Below are 23089 nucleotides of genomic sequence, written 5' to 3'. Positions count from 1 at the left end.
AACTACAAAATATTTCTTCTTGGCTCATTTTACTTGGAAAGGAGCAGAGTTGTGGGAGACTCCAGGCCATTCTGCTTCTCTGATTTGGCTTCTGTCATAGTGTGTCTTGACTCAACTACATGCAGATTTCACAAAAGAGTTGTGCTTTTTTTTTATTGCTGGTTCTGGTTTTGGAAAAGTTCCATAACAGGTACCTGTATTTGTAGTAACACCACTACTGCTTTGGAGAGTCCAAGAAGGGATGGGAAATCGTTGTCTGTAGGTCTGAAATTATGTGTTCAGTGTTTTACATAGGTTACCTTTAGAGGCCTTTAACCAAACTGATGGGGGGTTTTTTGGTGTGGATTTGTTTGTATATGTATTTTTTAAGCTTATACACTGGCTATGGAAAGTACTTCTTGAGGTATTCTGGAAACTAGAATGAGGCATTTAAAGGTGGTTGGGTTTTTTTTGTGTTTGTTTTTAATTGACACACATTTTAAAGAACAAAAAAAAATCCAAATGCAGAGGAGTTTTCTCCTAGTGTTCAAGCACTGAAGGGAAGTGGGAAGGCATGTTTCCATTTTCAGGATTCTGGTGTTTTCCCATCTCTTATACAAAGAGCAGCCAGCTTTATTTTGTGTTCTGCATCCAAGGTTTTTCACAGGAGATAAATAGCAGAATTTCAGAACTGATTCCCTGCTGTCCTTTGGAGAGCTTTTGTTTTTGAAATGGACTTGCTCCCCAGATAGAACTTTGTGCCTAGCGTCTCCTCTGCTGATATTAATCAGTGGGATGTCTTCTCAGTGCTTTAAAACAAAATATTGAAACATACAATCAAAACCATTCCATTGTAATCAGCCTGAATTGTGGGGCATGGGTTTTAAGAATGGCAGGCACAATGTTCAGACCTGGCCACATAACATTTTAATAACACTGTTATTCAGCAGAATAATCTGGCATGGTGGTTGTATCATGTGTTAGTGCTGCACAAAATTGCAAAACCATGAAGAACACAGTTGTACAATTCTTTGCAGCAACTGTGTGGTAGATGTGGAGAAAACACAGTGGCTTTTTTTTCCCCCCTTTTAAATATTTTTGGTGGGTTTTTGTTTTGGTTCCCCCCCCACTCTTTTAATAGGAAAACCAAGACGTTCAAGCCACACAAATCTTTACTTGAGCCAGGATTAGAGATGGAGGCTTCCTGGCTTTTTGCCCTGCTCATCCCACTAGACCACAGTACCACAGAAATACTGTGAATCTGTCACACTTCAAGAATAATGACATTTTACATGTACTGCTGGCTTTAGGACCCTCTCCGAAGGCCAAAAGTCATGAGCTGCTTTCAGGAAACAAGGCATTTTAGCTTGAGCTTTGTTGATTTAAGTTTCTGGTTTTTTGGTGAAAAGGGACAGAATTCCACTAAACTACCATTTTCTGTGATTGCTGTTACATTTTAAAGGCTTTTGCTGCATGGGCTAGATACTCCCAGCATGGAAATCAAATCCGTTATTTAACATCTGCATTGCAATATAAGTTTTAATGCTGTCCTGTGGCCATTTGAATGCACATAATATAATTACTGCCTCATATTCACAAAGGTTCTTAAATTGCTGCCAGAATGTTATCTTAAACAGTTTGCCAGCAGTCTTGAATGTTGAATTGGATAATACTTGTTTTATGGTCTTCTCTTAAAATCAGGTTGAATCATCTTGGAACATCAGGAAACTGAGTGCAACGTTGTGCTGGCTGGAGGTGAGTTAAAACTTAAAGCTTTGCATTGTGTTTGCTGGATTGGTTCTGATATTTTATATTGCTTTTGTGGAAAGTTTATTGGCATTGAAGATGACTTAAGTATGTTGTTTTTATAATAAATATTACAAGAAACTGACTCTGACATCTGGGCTTATGAGCCTGGAATATGAGCTCTCACCTGTCTGGGTGCTGGGCCGCCTTCTGTCCCACTCTGGAGGATAGGCACAAATTGAAAGCCGCTTGTATGCATGCCGTCCCTAGCTCTTGGGCTTGATTCACAAGTTCTGACCTTTAATTAGGAAGTAACTGTAATTATTCATCCCATATGTCCACAGTACATGCATGCGACTCCATCCTTAGGGCAAGCAAATACAGCCTTCTGTCTCCTTGATCAAAAGTCACAGATATACCTTCCCATTTAACTGGCTAAAGTGTGTTGAAATAGAAAGGGCATAAAGGGCTTGAAAGCAGGCAGTGTAATTTCTTAGTGTGCTTGTGTTGGGTCCTACCTCAGATACAGGTTTTAATAACTTTTGGAGGTGGCAGGCCTTAATAAAGCAGCCTGTTGTTTGCCTCTGGGGGTTTTGACTGCTGAGCCTTTTTTCAGCCTTTCTAGTTCATCATTCTGCACTTCTAGCTTGCACTTCATCTCAAAATCAGGTGGCTTCTGGCTTCTTTTCCATTCTGATGTGTGTCTTCCAAGATTTCTAGTAGTGGCAGAAGAGAAGGCTTCAGGGAGACCTTAGAGCAGGCTTCCGGTACCTGAAAGGGGCCTACAAGAAAGCTGGGAAGGGACTTTTTGCAAGGGCTTGTAGTGATAGGATGAGAGGGAATGGAGTGAAGCAGATTTAGACTGGAGATAAAGAGCAATTCTTTGCCGTAAGGGTGGTGAGAACACTGAAAGAGGTTGCTCACAGAGGTTGTAGATGCTCCCTCCCTAAAGGTGTTCAAGGCCAGGCTGGATGAGGCCTTGAGTGACCTGGTCTAGTGGAAGTTGTCCCTGCCCATGGCAGTGAGGTTGAAACTAGAGGATTTCCAAGTTCCCTTCCAACCCAACCCATTCTTTGAATCTGTGAACTGGTTTCCCAGTTCTGTTAGTTTGATTTGCAGTTGAATGTTCTGCAGTAGCAACAGAGGAGTGCAGTTGAAACGTGGCGATTGCCTTAACTCTTGAATTTGTCTCAGATCCATAGCCAAACACAGAGAAGGAGTTTGCTGCATGTGCTTATCCTATAATCTAGCAGCTCTTGGCGCAGCCTGTGCCAACAGTATATTTCACACCCAGAAAATTCAGTCTCCTGGCACCAAGCTGTTAATAGCTATATCTGTTCTACAAACCATGTAGAGGCGGGTGTTTTCATCAATCTGTAAACAAAATTGCCTCAGCTGTAGTTTGTTTGAACTGACTGCCATTTTGCTGTGCATGACATCTACACACCTTAGACTCTAAATATTAAATGATAAAACATAAATGATTCAGATGCTTGCTGGTGATCCATTAAAGTGAAGAAACAAAAAATGGGTTGGGGGAGTCACATAATGCCAAAAAGTGCTGGCTGTCAGCAAAGTGTTTTTAGTCATTTTAATAAATGGAGGGCTCAGGACAAAATGGGTGGTTTTATTTGAAGTCATAGATGGTAAGTTTTGTCTTGAAAAGTGAAAGCTGGGAAGGAAATTACTCTCTTAAAGTCCTTAATAACTCATTAATGCCTCTGGCCTGAGTAAATTAGAGGTCTTCCTCACTCATAAAGGAGGACGATGAACTACTTTCCCTAGGCAGATGTATTTATCCCTGTCTTGAATATCTCTCATTTTCATGAAAGGCAGAGTCATGTATAATTTTTAAAGATCTTATATGTACACATGTATTTGGTTAATATCATATGGTTTTAATTTTTCCTTTTTCTTAAAAGGCTTTTTATAGCTTCCCCTTAATATATCTAATAATGTAAGACAGATGCAATTTATTGCTTTAATCTAAATAACGGCAGAGTCTTGAGTTAGATATTTTTATTGTTCTTATTTTACTTCCAACCCACCAAAAATCGCTGGACTTCTGTTAGCCTGCCATGCACACTAAATTGGCAGTGTCTTGTTTCTATTTAACATGCTGATTTCCATATCTATTAAAATACAGATTGATTTTTTTTCAGAGGCATACTATGTTAAAGTGTTGGGGTTTATTTTTATTCTGCTATGGCTTTTTTTCCTTAAAGGGAAAGAAACAAAATCCTACTAGTTTATATCAAAAAGTTCACAGACTGATTCAGATTCTTCCCTGATCTACACAGAGTTTCACTAGTATTCATGATGTCCTGGTATCTTTTGGGAGAAGAGTGCTGTGCTATCCTCTACATAGACATTTTGGACTAGTGACACGTGCCTTCAATGACACAGTCATGATACTGCAACTAGGTAAGTTTTTTAGGGGTGAAAAGTGATGCTTACATAGCCACAATGCTTGTATGCCTGGGGTTTCTAGTAAACTTTTATTCCTTTGGTTAGTTTCACCTAAACTTGCTAGAGCATCAACATTCCGAGGCATCTTGGGGTTTTGTGAAAATGGAGCTGGGGAGAGAAGGGAGCAAAATTAGCATCCAGGAAAGAGCCCTTGAAGCAGCTGATGTATTAGCCAGGGATAATGCAACTGTAGTGTAAATGCAGCTGTATTATTCACTCCAGAAAATCTGCTTGGAAGAAATGGTATAAATGTCACAACAATGTTTGATCAGATCTTGTATCATGATAGATCAGGATAATTCAACCATGATTTGTAAAGCTTTATGGAAAACATCTTCTAGGTATTTTTCTTTGTGCTGTATTTGTCTGTGAAGAGGCATTTTTTTTTTGTTGGAAAAGAACATTTTAGTGAAGCTTTGGGTAAGGTGGTGTAATTTTTTTAGACCTCATTCTAAAGGTGTCTATTTTATTTCAAAGCAGGGTCACTTATTGTTACAAGTACAGCAGCAGTCATTTGTTCTTTGTGTTCTTCAATTACCTGGCTGAAACCCTGTTAAAAGAAGACTGAAAAGATTTCTGATAACTTCCATGATTTATCTCCATCTAAGGGAACTTTTTTCAAGCATCATCTTCAGTTGTTCCAGCTGTTCTGTTTAAGTCCTACTCATCATACATTTGCAAGTGGAAGCCTGGGCAGCTTCCCTGCACGATTTACTGTTTGGAAGGGCTATTATTTTAATTTAACCCCTGTCAGGGATGTTAGGATTTTGACAGAGAGGAGGCTTGCCCTAATGTTGAATTCCAGCTCTCTTTGCCAATTTCTTTTTCTAGAATTAGATCTTCTGTTGTTTTGATTTATTTTTAAACTGAGCCAGTCCATTAATTACTTTTTTCCTGCTCCAAATAACAGTAGTTGATATCGAGCCATCTTAATTCCTAAACTGTTCCGTTGTGTGTGCCAGTTCAGCACTGCCATACAGAATCACTCATTGGAGGGCAAGAGGTGGTTTTGTGGTTTCTATTCAGTATTACAGTTCTTTGTAGGATTAAGGCAGAAGGGTTGAGATGACTCTGTGTTAAGTCTAGTGGGAAAACCCGAAGTCCTGAATTTCTATCAGCATTAAAACATGTTTTGCATCATTGCTCTTTTAGTACTTTCTATGTCATTTTTTTCTTTTAGGGTCAGAGGCTTAGGCCTCTGATTTTGATATGTTATCTTAGTTGCCTGTTTGTTATTAGGAGAATAAGACAGCTCTAAATAACAGCCAAGGAGACCTGTTCACAAAAACCCAGCAGTGAATACCACAAAAATGATTCTGTTGAGAAATGAATATTAATTTTAAACCTTTTTTTCTTTAAAGCATAAAGAAGTGACTGCATGCTACACATTTGTGTCTTTGTTTCACATTCAGGAGTGGAACTCCAATGATTTTAATGACTGCAAATAGTGCTTTCAGCAATGATACTCTTTTTATACACTCCCTCATTATCCTGGACAGCTTTCATATAATAGTGGAAATTTTCAAACATGCTCATTCCTGCTTCATAGTTTATAAAATGCTTTAGCTTGGAAGGACCCTGGAGATCATCTAGTTCCAGGCCCCCTCCTGTGGGCACGGACACCTCCCAGTAGACCAGGTTGATTAAGATTTCATCCAGCCTGGCCTTGAATACCTCTGGGGAGCGGCATCCCCATCCTCCCTGTGTAAACTGTTTCAGTGTCTCACCACCCTCACTCCACTCTAAAGCAGTCCTCCTCAAGTTCACTCCATTCCCTCTCATCCTGTCTCTACAAGCCCTTGTAAAAAGTCCCTTCTAGGCTTTGTATGTAGGCCTCCTTCAGGTACTGGAAGGGCATTCTAAGGTCTCCTCAGAGTTGTCTTTTCTCCAAGCTGAATAGTCCCAACTCTCTCAGCCTGTCCCCACAGGGGAAGTTCTCCAATTCCCTGATCATCTTCATGGCCTCCTCTGGATCTGCTCTAGCAGCTCCATGTCCCTCTTATGATGAAGTAGCCAGAACTGGCTGCAGTACTCCAGGTGAGGTCTCATGAGAGCAGAGTAGAGGGGCAGAATCACCTCCCTTGTCCTGTTGGTCACACTTCTTTGGTTGTGTCCCAGGACATGGGTGGCCTTCTGCCCCACCCTGCCAAACATCAATATTAGTATCTACTAATGCAAAAAAAAAAAAAATTGATGGTTCAGAATAACTTCTACTGTAAGTCAGGTAGTGAAGGTTTCAGGGGAAGATATATTCTGTCCCCACTTACCTCCACTGGTTTATGTTGCTGTTTGAGTGTGAAAAAGGAGACTTCTGATAAGAAGACTGAAATCATACAGCCCTGCCAGTCTTTCAGGTATTTTAAGAGGCTGGTACCTGAGAGGTGAGCTGTTTGCTTTGTCTTTTAATATTATGATGGAAGGTGTTATTGGGAGTGAACCTTCAACCATCCAACAAAAGTTTTCAGTGGTTTGGTAAAGGAGGTGACATCTACAATTATGGCAGTGTCAGATTTCCCTCTCCATCCTTCCTTGCTGGACACATGGCTGCTGTTGCCTCCTTAGCCTCTGCTTCCAAAACACAGCAGCCTCAGTAGTGCTTATTGTCACGGGCTCTCTGTGTCACCCATGATGGTCTTGCTCCAACAACAAAGTCCCCAGCTTCTCAAGGAGTAGTTTGGCTCTGCTAACTCTTTCTCTTCTGGGATGGGAGGTAGGCTAGCCTTGTTTTTTCTGACCTCAGTGATTTGCCTAACAATGACTGCCTGCCTTATAAGAGAACTTTATTTTATTGATGGTGAGAATGGTTGAGAAGCAGTGGCAGAAGTTCAGAACTGCAGCAGGTCTGGCATCATTCTGTGCATGTCTGTGCTGTGCTGGTTGCCTGGGAAACGTTGCAAGATGGGGCGACCGGCCGCCTCCACAGAGCCGGCCGGCGAGCTTCCAGACGCTGAAGAGGCACATGCAAGCCTCAGGAAAAGGGGACATGTGCCTCTTTCAACTGGAGTTGTTCATGGTGGAGATGAGGACACTCCTGAGTATGTGCTGTGATGATGTCTGGGAGCTGCCTGCCAAGCAGACACCCGTACATTGCTTACTTCATGTGGACATAAATCTGTTGGGAGGGGCATTAGCAACTTTGCAGTGTAGTGATAAAAGTAATGATGAATATTAAGTTCTGGAAGTTCTGGGGCTTGTATCAACTTAGTGTTTACTGTTATGATGTGTGTACAGGGTGAAAAGTGCTAAGTTTAAGTAGACAACTACCAAAGAATTGGGAGAGAGAAAAGATGAAGTTATCTGTCTATAACCAGGAGCAGGGGGGGGTGGGGTGGGTAGTGTGTGTCTGTGTATTCTTAAGGAAATTTCTAGATGATGTTTGTACTGCCAGGGTACATTGGTTCAGCCAGAATACTGCCTTGTTCAGTGGAAGCTGAGCCATGCTTTTGAGGACTTTCTGGTTTTACACAATACTTAGCCAGCAACACAATGTGCAAAGCATAGTAGTCATAGGTAGCATTAAATACCCAGTTCGTCTGTTTGTTTAGTGGAAGTGATGATGCTTCACCAGTTTGGCACTACTGCAATATATATGTGATGGACATAGGTAAAAGTGACAAGTAACAGATACTGAATTCACATCACAGGTTCACAGAATGGTAAGGATTGGAAGGGACCTCTGGAGATCAAGTCCAAGCCCCCCTGCCAGAGCAGGACCATATCATCTAGCAGGCCACTTAATAGTGCCACAAAACTATTCCTTGTCATGTAGGTGCCAGAGGACTTGCACCTAAACTTAAAAGGAAAGATCAATATGAGTTGACCTCATCCTGACTTCAGGTTTCTCTCAGGATGCTGGTAACAGAAACTGGGATGTAGTATAATAACATTTTGATAATAATAAGCACAGTAAACTAATGTATTTAAAAACAAGTAGAGACTTCTGATGGGATGGAATTGTAAAGCCTCAAGTGATGTGACTTGACTTTACAAATATTAGTACTGCATTAGTGGATCCCTTCCAAGCTATAGGGTACTGCATTTTAAAGCTATTAAGGATCCTTGTGTGTGGTTGAAACACTTTTCTATTTTGAATGGAGACTTCCTGCCAGAGTGTTAATTGTAAGACAGAATGCATTAAGCTGATTAATGTGGAGGTCCTCAGCAGACTTTTCATGTTTTACTGGTCTGTAATACTTGAACAAAACTGTTTAGAATTCGGCATGGTTGTCAAGCATAGCTATAGGATTTAGCTGCTCCTTGGGTGAGTTTAATAAAGGGAAGGAAGTGGCAGCTATAATGTTATTCCCAGCAAAACGTATGTACTGCATTGGACACTTAACTGACAAGTTTCTCAGGTGTGTTTTTATGTCAATATGTGGAGTCTTGGGGGTGTTAGTGGGTGATTAAACTCAGCATGAGCTGGCAATAGTTGCTTGCAGACTGGAAGACCAGCTCTGTCCTGGGATACATCCAAAGAAGTGTGACCAGCAGGACAAGGGAGGTGATTCTGCCCCTATGCATAGCTCTCATAAGACCCCCATCTGCAGTAGTGCATCCAGTTCTGGTGCCCCCAGCATAAGAGGGACATGGAACTGCTGGAGCAAATCCAGCAGAGGGCATGAAGATGATCAGAGGGCTGGAGAGCCTCCCTTGGGGGGACAGTCTGAGAGGTGGGGGTGTTCAGCCTGAAGAAAAGGTGGCACTGGAGACACCTTAGAGCAGCCTTCCAGTACCTGAAGGGGGCCTACAAGAAAGCTAGGAAGGGACTTTTTGCAAAGACTTTTAGAGACAAGATGAGAGGGAATGGATTGAAGCTTGAGGAGGGCAGATTTAGTGGAGATTAGGAAGAAATTCTTTCCAGTGAGGGGGGTGAGACACTGGAACAGAGAGGTCATGAATACCCAGGCTGGATGAGGGTGTTGAGTGACCTAGCCTAGTGGGAGGGGACCCTGCCCATGTCAGGGGGTTTGAACTAGATAATCTTCAAGGTCCCTTCCAAGCTGAACCATTCTATGAATCTCTGAATACTAATTTGGCATTTGCCATCTATGAGCTAACAATGAAGAGAAAACATATTTGTGCTCTTGTGACACAAAATCTGCCTAACTTCTTTCCATTCAGCAGTTAACACCAATAGATTTAGGATGATAGGATTGTCCATTAAAACCACATAGTACTTTTGCCTAGCTGGGTAAATGATTACCAGGATTATTTCATTTAAAAATCTTGTCTTGTTTTTAAGAATGATGTTGTTCTCAATTTTAATTGAGATAGTGAAGTTCAGTTCATCTTGGTAGAGGAATACTTCTCCTTTTAAAGTGTGGGGAAACATAGAAATGTGTAGGAAAAATAATGTAAAATAGATTGAAGTGGACTGCTGATTTTTTTTCTGTGTTTCCAAATAGGAAGCACATAGGAAAGCTGGCAGAAAGTAATGAAGATTTAAAATCAGTAGGTTGTTATATGAAGTGGCAGATACGGAGCTGGGATCAAACAATAGCCTTTTTAGAAGTAATCTGTGGAAAGGAACTACTTTCCTCTCAGAAAAAAACAATGGATTGCTCCTTATATTTGGTGTTCCATCGTGCAGTGCTTAGCTACGTGAAGCAAAGGAGCTTTGCTCTCCTTGACATGTCTTCATCTTCTATTCTGTGCCTGTCTTAACTCCACTATACAGTGAAATGACAGTCCTAGGGCTATAAAAGGAGTATGACTTTTGCAAGCAGCACATTTTGGGTTTGCTTTAATAGACAACCTTTCAGTGAGCTGCATTGACATAACTGACATAACTGCCAAAAAAGCTCCTTGGCTGTTCATCTCTTGGCTTTGTCAGTGCTTTGATCCACTTCTCTGTATGGATTCACAAATACTTGCACTACTACATGACAAGGAGCTGTGGAAAGGTGAGGCAAAGGAGTGCAACAAGGAGTACTTAAAGCAGTGTAAGTAATAATACTACTGAATACAGAACCACAGCTTGAAAGTTAAGACCAGATGTCTACTGAAGACTGAAACAGTTACCCAAAGACAGAACCTGCAGTGTGGGATTTCACAGGAATGGGCCAAGTATCATCTGTATGTTATGGGATATCATACACTAAGGTTGAAATAGGGCTTGGTCTTCAGCTGTGGGTTTTGGGTGGGGTTTTTTTGTTGGGTTGGTTTGGTTTTTTAATTCCTGTGGTAAGGAGTTAAATGCAGTTTTGTAAAAGGACTTCTTGTTTGTAGGATGCACCCATAGGATGTGTAGTCGAAAGCAGAAGTTTGCAGTCTGCTGTGCTGTGTGTTTGCCTGTACAAAGGGTTTTCTAGGTTATTGCCTGGCTGGGTTTTCAACTTCTCTGCTCAGAGGCCCATTAAGCTACTCTAATCTTAAACTTCAGGAAGAAGAACTGCTTTTTATTGAGAATTAGTTTTATCAATTTACAGTGTTACCTGACAGATGAGTAACAACAGTGGATGTTGTAAATGGTTTTAGGCTGGCAGCTTGACAGCTAGAACCTTAAAAATTAGTGAAATGTAGCATTTCTTTTTAAAAGAGCACACTGCTTTTTAGTCAAAATAGTTAAGTCTGATGAGCTTGGCCTGACAAGTGTTGCTGGTGATGCAATCTAAAAGTTCCTCAGCTACATCTGGGATTTTATATTTTCTTTCCTGACTTCTCTTCAGTTGTTCTTTTCCAAACAAGTAAGGTGTTGGAGTTCTGTTTGCCATGGCTTCTTACTCTCCACATTCTTTTGCCTTGTTTCTATCTTCCACATCCTTTAATTTTCACTCTGGTCTGTATTTCTTCAGTACTGAATTACTTTAAAACAATTAAATGTTGTGCTTGAACAGCAGGGGGAGTTCTGCTCTTTTTTGGGTTTTGGTGTGGTGGTTTAGTTTTTGTTGGTATTTTTTTTTTAGATCTCTAAAATGTAATTTCATCCATGTTCAGGTTTCATAGCCTAGGAGGAGCCAGCCTCTTGGGAGAGGGTTATTAGATTCCATTTGCAGTAGTGGCTGTTTTCATTTGATTCCTTCCCCCCCACCATTAAACAGTGAAAATGATAATTAGCAATTTTGTAGTGTTCCAGCACTTAACCCTTTAGCCACTTAGATCAGAAAACTGAGAGGAATCAGTTCTCTTCTTCATAAACAATGGCTGCACATGAAGAAAGCTTAACTACAGAGGGACTTCTGGTTGTGAAATGAGAAAATGAATATTCCAGTTTTTAATCTTTTACTGCATCCAAAGAGTAGTGATCAATGCCTCACTGTCTAGATGGAGACAAGTGACAAGTGTTGTCTCCAGGGGTCTGTACTGGGATCAGTGCTGTTCAATACCTTCATCGATGATACAGACAGCAGAATCGAGTGAACCCTCAGCAAGCTTGCAGATGATACCAAGCCGAGCAGTGTGGTTGTTAAGTCTGAAGGATGGCATGCCAGCCAGTGGGACCTGGAGAGGATAGCTGAGGAGAATCTCATGAGGTTCAATAAGGCAAAATGCATGATCCTGCACCTAGGCTATGCTTAACCTCCTCTTCACCAACAGGGAAGGGCTGGTGGGTGATGTGGTGGTCAGAGGGTGTTTGGGGTCCAGTGACCACGAGATTATTGAATTCTCGGTATTTGGTCAAGCTAAGAGGGACAGCAAGAAGACCTCCACTCTGGACTGCCGGAGGGCAGACTTTGGGTTACTCAAGGAACTAATTCAGAGGGTTCCTTGGAATAAAGCCCTTAATAATAAAGGAGTCCAGGAGAGCTGGACCTGCTTCAAGGAAGAATTGTTGAAGGCACAGGGACAGGCTGTGCCAATGTGCCGGAAGATGAGCCGCCGGGGCAGACGGCCAGCCTGGATGGTTAATGAACTTTTAATAGAACTAAGGGAAAAAAAGAGGGTGTATCATCTTTGGAAGAGAGGGGAGGCAACCCACGGGATGTTTAAGGATGTTGCCAAATCATGTAGGAAGAAAGTTAGGGAGGCAAAAGCACATTTGGAACTTAAACTGGCCTCTACTATGAAGGACAACAAAAAGTCCTTCTGTAAATATATTAATAACAAGAGGAAGGGCAAGTACAACCTCCACTCCTTGGTTGACATGGAGGGAAATGTTGTATCAAAGGATGAGGAAAAGGCAGAGGTACTTAACACCACCTTTGCCTCAATTTTTACTAGAAGGACAGAACGTCTTCCTGACAGCTGGCCTGCAGAGCTGGCAGAAGGAGCCAGGAGCTGCACAGTTTCCCTATGTTCCATGAGGAGGTGGTTGGAACTCTTCTCAGCAGCTTGGATCCCCACAAGTCCATAGGACCAGATGGGATCCATCCTAGGGTGCTGCGAGAGCTGGCAGATGAGCTGGCCAAGCCACTATCCATCATTTTCCAGCAGTCCTGGCTCACTGGAGAGGTCCCAGAGGACTGGAAGCTGGCCAACGTTGTGCCCATCCACAAGAAGGGCCGGTTGGATGAGCCAGGGAATTAGAGGCCTGTCAGCCTGACCTCAGTGCCAGGCAAGATCATGGAACAGGTCATCCTGAGTGCAATCACACAGCACTTACAGGATGGCCAAGGGATCAGGCCTAGCCAGCATGGATTTAGGAAGGGCAGGTCCTGCCTGACCAACCTGATCTTCTATGATCAGGTGACTGCCTGGTGGATGTGGGGAGGCCTGTTGATGTGGTCTACCTGGACTTCAGCAAGGCCTTTGACACTGTCCCCCATAGCAAACTGCTGACCAAGCTGTCAGCCCCTGGCTTGGATGGGAGCACACTGCAATAGGTTAGGAACTGGCTGGAGGCTGAGCCCAGAGAGTGGTGGTGAATGGTGCCACATCCAGCTGGCAGCCAGTCAGTAGTGGTGTGCCCCAGGGATCAGTGCTGGGCCCTGTGCTCTTTAACATCTTTATTGATGATCTGGATGATCAGTAAATTTGCTGATGACACCAAGCTGGGGGCAGGAGTTGATCTGCTGGAGGGTAGAGAGGCTCTGCAGAGACCTCAACAGGCTGGACAGATGGGCAGAGTCCAAGGGCATGAGATTGAACACATCCAAGTGCCGGGTTCTGCACATTGGCCACAACAACCCCATGCAGAGCTACAGGCTGGGGTCAGAGTGGCTGGAGAGCAGCCAGGTAGAGAGGGACCTGGGGGTGCTGGTTGAAGGTAGGCTGAACATCAGCCTGCAGTGTGCCCAGGCAGCCAAGAGAGCCAATGGCATCCTGGCCTGCATCAGGAAGAGTGTGGCCAGCAGGAGCAGGGAGGTCATTCTGCCCCTGTACACTGCACTGGTTAGGCCACACCTCGAGTACTGTGTCCAGTTCTGGGCTCCTCAGTTTAGGAAGGAGGTTGAGTTGCTGGAATGAGTCCAGAGAAGGGCAACGAAGTTGGTGAGGGGCTTGGAACACAGCCCTGTGAGGAGAGGCTGAGGGAGCTGGGGCTGCTTAGCCTGGAGAGGAGGAGACTCAGGGGTGACCTTATCGCTCTCTACAACTACCTGAAGGGAGGTTGTAGACAGGCAGAGGTTGGTCTCTTTTCCCAGGCAGCCAGTACCAGAACAAGAGGACACAGCCTCAGGCTGCGCCAGGGGAGGTTCAGGTTGGATGTTAGGAAGAAGTCCTATACAGAGAGAGTGATTGCCCATTGGAATGGGCTGCCTGGGGAGGTGGTGGAGTCGCCGTCATTGGAGGTGTTCAGGAGGAGACTTGATGGGGTGCTTGGTGCCATGGGTTAGTTGTTTAGGTGGTCTTGGATTGGTCGATGGGTTGGACACGATGATCTTGAAGGTCTCTTCCAACCTGGTCTGGTTTATTCTAAATAAAGACTGGTTTATTTATTCTAAATCTTAGACATCAGTGCAGGATAGGGAATGATGAAATTGAGAGCAGCCCTGCAGAAAAGGTCTTGGGGCTCTGGTCGATGAGAAGCTGGATGTGAGCCAATGTGCACTTGCGGCCCGGAAGGCTAAGGGCATCCTGGGCTGCATCAAAAGATGTGTGGCCAGCAGGTTCAGAGAGGTGATTCTGCCACTCTGCTCTGATGAGAGCTCACCTGCAGTACTGTGTCCGGCTATGGAGCCCCCAACACAAAAGAGACATGGACCTGCTGGAGCAGGTCCAGGGGAGGGCCACAAAGGTGATCATAGGGCTGGAGCGCTTCTGCTGTGGGGACGGGCTGAAAGAGTTTGGGCTGTTCAGCATGAGAAGAGCTACATTTCAATATCTGAAGGGGGCCTACAGGAAGGCTGGGGAAGGACTGTTTAGAAGAGCTTGTAGTGATAGGATGACAGGCAATGGTTTTAAGCTGGAGAAAGATTTAGATTGGACATAAGGAGGAAGTTCTTTATGGTGAGGGTGGTAAGATAGTAGAACAGGCTGCCCAGGGTTGTGGTTGAGGCCCCATCCCTGGAGACATTCAAGATCAGCCTGGATGTGGCCCTGGGTAGCCTGATCTAGTTGGAAGTGTTGCTGCTTACTGTAGAGGGGTTGGACAAGGTGACCTTTGAGAGTCCCTTCCAACCCAAATGCAATCTGTGAATTGATCAGCTGTATGTCAAGTGGCACTTTTTTCAGCCCAAAGAGAAATTTTTGTGGAGGCTCATTTTGCCAAATTTCTCTGTAACTGAAAGAGGTAGGAGAAGTTCTGCTGCATTCAGAGCAGTGATCAGAGCTTAGGTGATGGAATCCCTCATGTTGGCTTGCACAACTGCTGGGGCTTCTGTGTGCTTGACCCTGCTGTGGGCAGTATTCCCAACCTTATCATTTCCCAGCACAGGTATTTGTGTAGGCACAGAAACAGCTTTTCTCTTCAGATAAATGATGGAGCACAACTTCTGGTTATTTGACAGTTCCTTTTCAGCTTGCCCTTTAATTTTTTAAATTTTTTTAATATTTAGTGCAGTGTGTGACTGCTTAGGTTTGGGGCAGCACAGTTCAGAGAACTGGCAAAGCTGGGGGAAGGGGATTCTTCAGCTGTAGAGAATTACACGCATGACTGTGCCTTGAGGCTTTGGTCTTGCAGAAAGATTCCTGCTGAATGCAGAGGCTCCACATCCAAACAGATATGGGTACTGAAGGGCATAGTCATATTACTGCTGTTCTGAGACTGAATCAACTTCAAGTTGCAAGGTGTTTGTAGATAGCATGGATATTAAAGCCTCAAAGGTGAGAAGATGAAGATTATCTGGTGTGATTTCTCGTGAATTACAGAAGTAAACATCTCTTCCCAGGAAAAGCTGCGGTTTTGAAGTGCCTGCTGGACATTCACAAGATTTTTAGGGAGAATGACCCAGCCTACATTCTTAATGATCTCTTCATTACAGACTACTGCATCTGGATTCAAAAAACCAAGTAAGTTCTGAAGCAATTCATGATGTGGGGAATGTTTTCACCATGTTTCATCTATGAATGAGATTCAGTGAAATCAAAAGAAAGGCTCTCTCCTGTAAATGGAAATGTGATCTCTCTTTCATTGGGCAACCTTGGCTATCCAGCTGTTATTAACTATGTAAGTAAAGACTTTCAGTGCCTTTTTGTTTTTAGTGTATGGATCTCATTGTGGAAAGGAGAGAGAAATTGAAATTTAAATAAAAATGTGATTTTTTTTTTTTTTGTGTTGTTGTTAAGGATTTTGTGTTCTAATGGTTTTGGGGGGAAAGAAAAAACCCAGTTCCTGGGGAATTTTCATTCTACTGTGATCTTAGGAAGAGAGATGTTTATATAACACTTATGTAACATTAGGAAAAAAGGATGGAAACAACTGCTAGCTCAGGTTAAATTTATAACTTCCAGTAGAATTGGTAACTTCCAATTCTGGGGGGATGCACATGCAAACCATTTACATCTGCATGAAGCAGCTGATTTATAGACTGTAGCAGTTGTACCAATTGATTATTAACAGCAAAATAAGTGTCACAAATCTCCGTGTGCTGTGCACTCTTGCCCTGTGGTTGCTTGCCAGCTCTTTCCCTGGCAACGTGCTTTGGCTTCCACTTCACTTGAGAGGAAGCAGTGACTCTGCCACTTCCAGATACAGTCACTGCTCTTCAGCACTTCTGTGTTTCACCTGGGCTCTTTCAGTGGTTGTCAGTGTGGCTTTGCTGATTTCCAGTCTGGGGAGCTTTGCAACCAGACACATGTGCAGCATGCCTTAATGGTTTAGGGGGGAAAAACAAGTATTAGTAGGAAAATGGTGAGAAATTGATGAAATGAACACAGAAATCTGCATGTTAAAATCTTACTAAGCTTCATATTGTTCTTGCCAGATATATTCTGTTTCTCATGTAGGTTGTTTTCTTTGTCCCTCTCTTTTTGTCTTTGCAGCCTTCTCTGAAGGTTCCCAAAAGTACACATATGAGCTGCAAGTAATGCTTCTCTGCAAAGGAAGGCATTACCTATACAAACACAGAAATGCCATTGTCATATTTGATAAGGCAGCAATACCTAGACTCATAAACCAGTGGTTAATAATAGTATTTTCATTCCAGTTCAGTTTGCTGTGAGGACAGGCTGAGGGAGCCGGGATTATTCAGCCTGGAGAAGAGACCTAGGTGGGGGGACCGTAGAGCTGCCTTCCAATACCTGAAGGGATTTGACAGGAAGGCTGAAGAGGGACTTTTCAAAAGGGTGTCTAGCAATAGGACATGGAGGATTGGTTTAAAGCTGATGGAGAGTAGGTTTAGGATCTTAGGAAGAAGCTCTTCAGTATGAGGGGTGGTGAGACTAGAATAGGTTGCCAAGGGAGGTTGTGGATGCCTCCTCCCTGGAAGTGTTCAAGGCCAGGTTGCATGAGGCATCCCTGAGAGGTGTCCCTGCCCATGGCAGGGAGGTTAGAGTAAATGATCTCAAAGGTCCCTCCCAACATAAGCCATTTTATGATGATTTAATGAGAGACTATGGGGTGGAAAAAAATAAGTGTACAAGGCAAGAGGCAGTGAGGGGATACAGAGGGAACTTGGTAGTAATCATGATCAGAACAGAGAATATGAAAAAGAATTAAGCCAACTTGCCTAGGTTGTATATTTAGGTGTGATTTTTGCCAGTACTCCTTGGAGAATTAACGGCCTTCAGTTCATAGCTGCTTATTACATACTGCAGAGATTGTTGATTCTTCTTCTCTGTGTGCTTTCAATAGCTGTGTTCCTAGAGATGACAATGCACAAAATTTCTAAAGCAGCTATAGATGTCTTCAGATGTTTTGATTCATCAGTTCTGATTAGTTAGAGGAACAGCCAGTTCATTTTACATGGCTGATTTTGAGGAGGCCTTTTTTGGCCACACCTTAAACACAAGCATGGGGAAATTCATGTTCAGGTTGAAAAAGTGCACTAAGGGGAAAAGGAAAAAGTTATTTCATGCATCTTTCACAAAGAAATGATTCACAAGGCAGTAATATCACTGCTGCCCATATCAATGAATATAATGTCTAGCAAGTCAGTCATAAAACCCAAGGCTTTCTTTAAACACTGCAGGGGAGAATGTATGGTGGATATAAGTGACTGATACATGAACACATTTACTCCCAGACGCATACATTATGTACCAGTTAAGCAGAACTGACAGCTTCTGGAAAGAGGGCAATTAAGCTATCTTATTGTCGTAATGACATGGCACAATAGTTGTCTGTCATTAGGAGAACAAGAGAAAGAGGAACTGCAGAAACCATTCCTATTTTTAGGGTCTGAATCAGAAAAGCATTTAACTATGCGCTTAAGTCATTCGTGTTCAGTTTAACGATGAAGGATGTTCTTGAAGCTAAGGACGTGCAAAGTGAACAGGAATATCTGGCTTACCTTGAAGGGAACAACAAAGCTTGCTTGTCATTCCAAAAACACTAACAGAATGAGAAATGGGTGGTGGCTTGTCTGCTAAGGACAAGGCTTCCCAGCTCCCCAAGGTGAGCAAGGAATCTGGAATGGAGGGTGGTACATCCTCCATTCCAGAGGAGGAAGGTTATGAAAATTACCTGAGAGGAGGTTGTAGCAAGATAGTTCTACCTAGTAACAAGTGGCAGCATGAGAGGAAATGGCTTCAAGCTACACCAGGGTAGGTTTTGGTTGGATATTAGAAGAAACCTCTGCACTGAAAGGGTTCTCAAACATTCAGATAGGCTGCTGAGATAGGTGGTTAAATCCCCATTCCTGGAGATATTTAGAAGATGCAGAGGTGTGTTGCTGAGGAACATGATTTAGCAACAGGCTTGACAGAGTTCAAGAATAGTTGGACTCAATGATCTTAAAGGGTTTTTCCAACCAAAACAATTCTATGATTCTATGGCATCCCTCTGGTAATTGCCTTAGTGGTGAAAGAGTTTTGGGAGGGGAGGGTATTTACAGGCATTTTTGTGGTGGTCTTTCAATCAAGTTATTTGTGTATCTGATCAGTCTGGATACTGCCTCTGTTTTGTTTCTTGGCTGTTCCTTACTCTGTGCAAGCTTCATTACCTGTCTACATTTTCTCCTGTTATTTCCTAGCTTAGTCCCAGTGCACTCTCAAAATGTGTGAAGAGGTTTTTCTTTTCTTCCCCTCTTTCCCTGGTGTGTGACCAAGTCCTAGTGGAGGTTGGGGTCTTTTTAGCAGTTAAAACTCTCTGCAGGTTCTCTTCACTGAAAAACTGAAGCACTTTTAAAATCAGTTGGAAGGAAGCTTTCTAGCTCACCTGTACTGGCAGAGAAAAGCCTGGGAGCTGGAGGTTTAGAGGACCAAAAAACCCAAAAAGCTTGGCACAGACAAAAACATAAAGGATGTATCAAACATACCATTGTATTCCAGAGTAAGCCTCCAGGAGATGAACACTACTGATAGGTACTGGCTTTTAACTACTCAATGTGGAACAAAAACCTTATAGCCAACAGTTTGTCAATAGCTGATTGCAAATTTGGTTTGAGATCATAATTTAGCTCTGGCTAAATTAGATGAATAAGTGAATGTGTCACTGGGCTGGCAAGAGATGATTTATTTTAAGCACAATGTATCTGGAATTGGAAATGATGAAGCTGCTGAATGAAATGCATGCAGGTGGCTAATAGTCAGTTGGGTATGATCAGTATGATGAGTACAAGCTCGTTCTTTAATTCTAAGCACTTTTTAATTTCAGTGTAGTGCAGGCTTTTTTAGGGAAGTGCTTTCAATCAGGAACCTGTTACTAAGAGAAAAGTAGATTCCTAGAAGTCTTAGGCAGTGCAAGATAGTAGCAAATGTAACCAAAATTTTGTCTGCAACCTTAAAGCTAGTTTTACCTGCTTTCGAGGTTTCTAGTATCTCTCCTTGAGCTGCCTGTGCAGTTACTATTAATACTTTGATTTGTCACAAAAAGTGACACGTCAGATCCTTTTAACGGTTCAGTAGGCTTTGAAGAAAGGGAGCATGTTGCTCAGCAAAACTTACCAGAAAAGAGGGAAAAGTAATGCTAACCTGGGTAACAAAAGCTAGACAAAGACCTGTGGAGGCAGCTTGTAGTAAATCTCAGCAGGTGGTGTCAACATTTATGTTGAAAAGCCAGATGCAGCCAGATGGAAAATTGCATCTTTAACCCCTGAGGTCATAATGACATGTCATCACTTCATTTGATCCCCCTGCTAAGTGAGCTTATCATGCACCCTGCTGTCACTTCTATTATTACTTTCATTTCCATAATAAAACCAAATTTAATTTGTCTGCTTTGCATACTTTTCTTCTTTAGGTCAGAGCTTTTACAAACCACTATGATATGTATGGCAGCCTCTCCAAGGTGAAGTTATAACTGAATATGCATTAGAAGTCTCAGGTTTTTCTCTGCCTTTCACACCTTATTTGAAGAACATGAGGAAGGAGAGGAGGAGCAGCTGTGGGGAAACCCCTGGTTGTCTGCTAGGAACAGAGCAATCTAGATGTCGGTCTGTTACAGGAGAGCTTTTTCCCTTCTGCCAGAGGAGAGTGGTGTGCCCATGACCACCCCATAGGAGCTGTGTCTTTATAGAAGTCAGAGTAGCTTACCCACTGACTCTTGCTCTGCTGAGGTTCCTTTGTGTAGCCTGATGTCTTTCTCCAGTGTTTTGTACTCCCCTTTGTGCCAGCCTCCATTCACATTGCTTTTAGTTGGCCACTGTTGTACATACATCCCTTCTGGCAGCTTGGCTGCTCGGCTGCTGGCCATAACACGTGGCTTAGGTGGAAGGGTGCACGAGGTCCTGTGAGTCCTTGTGCAGGCAGGCAGTTAAGTATGTGCTGTTCTGCAGCCCTGCAGAAGAGAACAACTGAGCCCATGTGATTTAAGATATTTTTACCTAACATTTCCATACATGTTTAGTTTTAAACCTGTACCCCTGTAGTATCAGTATATGTCTATTTTCTGTGTTCCTGGTGGGAGGTGAAGCTGTTTGTGTTCCTGGCTGTTCTCCAGGGGTTCATAGACTTGCTTATGCACAGTTGTATTGTTTACTTCTCAAAGTTTTATGAGTGTGATGAATGCAGGAGAAGGATGTTAGATTCTCAGGTATTTGTATTCTGTTTTTCATTATTGCTGTTTTTCTACTCTTTAACCATTTCACCTTTCATTCATGATCTCTTCAGTTGCAAGAAACAATCAAGTCATTATTTGTGTTGCTGTTGCAGTAGCTTCAAAACAAGCAGTGAAGGAGACCTGTATGTTAGAGAGATGAGCTGTTAAGTTGCCTCATTGTGTCCTGTGGAACTGTATCTGCAGCTTGATTTGGGGTATCAGTGCATAGGCTGCTTTAATGTCTGTGAGCTCTGTAGTTGCACCTTCATGTATAAAAGTCTGTTTGCTCTGCAACCTAAGACCAATGCAGGTGTAGGTGTAACGCCAGTTCAAGCATGGACTATTTGCTTTAAAGTAAAACCCAGGATTCCTGGTGGCATTCATACAGTCTTTTCAGTAGCTGCTAAGTCAGATCTTCCTAAGCATATTTGCTTCTCTTGCTTTGCAGGTGAGACATACCCTAAAAGATAGGCTGGCTTCACAGGGCTGTGTTCCTTTTCATCTCTTCTGTTACAATGGAAACCTAGTCCTTGTTACAACATAATTACCTAGTCTGAAGCCAGCAGGGAATTGCTGCTTTATGTGTAGGGTGTGAAGCTCTCTAAATAAATGTGGGATTAATTACATTCACAGCATGTCATTGAGGTGATGAGACTGACTCTGATTGTTCAACCCCCCCTTTTCTTTTCTCTAGGTTTTCTGAATTACTGTTTTAATCAATATAGTGTAATGTGGGCCTTGATGTTGAAAAGGCATTCAAGAGCTCAAGTCTTTCAGGAAAAGAATAAGATCCATGAGATGTAGGATTTTTACAGCCTGTGTCATATGGGATTGTAAAATGCACAATGTAAGGAACCCAACTATCAGCATTGTAGTTACAATCCATTGCACTGGTTAGTTCGGTAGAGGGAAGTTTTCTTTATATTCCTTCTGATCTCTTTCTTTAACTGGCTTTAAAAAACCAAAAATCTATTCTACAAGTCAGCATCTCTATATTTGCAAAAAAGACCAAGTTTGAGTGTTTGAAACAGCCTACTTTTGGCATTTGGCAAAGCTTACATTTGACAGTTGGAGTGGTGCTGATGGCTTGACTGCTGTTGTGCCCATTTAAACACCCTCTAGCAGGCTGCACCTTCAGATGCCTCTCTTCAGATCATGTGTTTGCATAGCTCTATAGGTCTGTTACTAATTTCCATGCAGTTCTCTCCTCTGTAGAGCATCTTATTTCCCTCATATCTTGTTACATATAAGAGCTCACCCGTCCCCTGTGCTGTGCTCTGCTTGCTTGTAGGGCAAAAACTATTTGAGAACAGCCTTCCTGAAAGAATTGCCTTCAGCTTTTGCTAGCTTTGGGGAGAATAGCATCTAAGATGGAACATCTTTAAGGGTCTGTAGTCAAATATTAGGATCTTCAGAGAAAGGTAAATAAAATTTTAACATACATTCCAGTTGTGTGTAAAAAGTATTGGTGAAACAGATCATTTAGCTGCAAAATTAGGAAATTTGATCCACTTATTTGCTAAGAGGTGGAAAACTCTTTGAAGTGTTTCACAGTATGTAGAAAGCACACATGTAGGCTGAGGAAAGAATGGCTCAAGAGCAGTCTTGAGGAGAAAGATTTGGGGGTGTTGGTTGATGAAAAACCCAGCATGGTTAATGGAAGTCCAAAAGGCAGCCATGTCCTGCAGTGCATCAAAAGGGGTGTGACCAGCAGGACAAGGGAGGTGATTCTCCTCTCATGAGACCCCACCTGCAGTAGTGCATCCAGTTCTGGTGCCCCCAGCATAAGAGGGACATGGAGCTGCTGGAGCAAATCCAGAGGAGGCCATGAAGATGATCAGATTGCTGGAGAACCTCCCTTGTGGGGACAGGCTGAAAGAGGTGGGGGTGTTCAGCCTGAAGAAAAGGTGGTACCAGAGCCACCTTAAAGCAGCCTTCCAGTACCTGAAGGAGGCCTACAAGAAAGCTAGGAAGGGACTTTTTACAAGGACTTGTAGAGACAGGATGAGAGGGAATGGATTGAAGCTTGAGGAGGGCAGATTTAGAGTGGAGATTATGAAGAAATTCTTTCCAGTGAGGGTGGTGAGACACTGGAACAGGTTGCCCAGGGAGGTTGTGGTTGCCCCCCTGGAGGTGTTGAAGGCCAAGGTGGAGGAAGCCTTGAGCAGTCTGGTCTAGTGGGAAGTGTCTCTGCCCATGGCACTGGGCTTGGAATTAGATGGTCTCTATGGTCCTTTTTATGGGAAGAAGAAGACTAGGGAAGGTGTGGGCCCCCTCAGAAAAGAAAATGGTGACATGGTCACCTGTGATGAGGAAAAGGCTGAGGTACTTAATAACTTCTTTACCTCAGTCTTCACTGCAAAGGCCTCTAGCCACACTCCTGATGTTATGGAAGTCAAAGCCAGGGACAGGGAGGAAGAACTGCCCATTGTAAGTGCA

At 43.0% G+C, this 23089-nt stretch overlaps 1 protein-coding gene across 3 annotated transcripts in view; it reads left to right on the top strand.

The window, feature by feature from the left end:
- SHQ1 (SHQ1, H/ACA ribonucleoprotein assembly factor) overlaps positions 1–23089 on the top strand; it is a 61231-nt gene that overhangs the window by 19883 nt on the left and 18259 nt on the right. For all 3 annotated transcript variants that reach the window (XM_068154370.1, XM_068154372.1, XM_068154373.1), the window contains 3 exons: positions 1681–1734; positions 4026–4149; positions 15402–15522. In XM_068154370.1, coding sequence (XP_068010471.1) covers positions 1681–1734; positions 4026–4149; positions 15402–15522 — 299 coding nt within the window. The remainder of the gene's footprint in view (positions 1–1680; positions 1735–4025; positions 4150–15401; positions 15523–23089) is intronic.

This window comes from Melanerpes formicivorus, unplaced genomic scaffold (genome assembly GCF_026170545.1).
Source record: "Melanerpes formicivorus ecotype bairdi unplaced genomic scaffold, bMelFor1.0.p_v2 SCAF_28, whole genome shotgun sequence".
NCBI classification, from domain to species: Eukaryota; Metazoa; Chordata; class Aves; order Piciformes; family Picidae; genus Melanerpes; species Melanerpes formicivorus.
The sequence above is the reverse complement of the archived record's forward strand: the minus strand, read 5'-3'. Positions and strand labels throughout refer to the sequence as shown.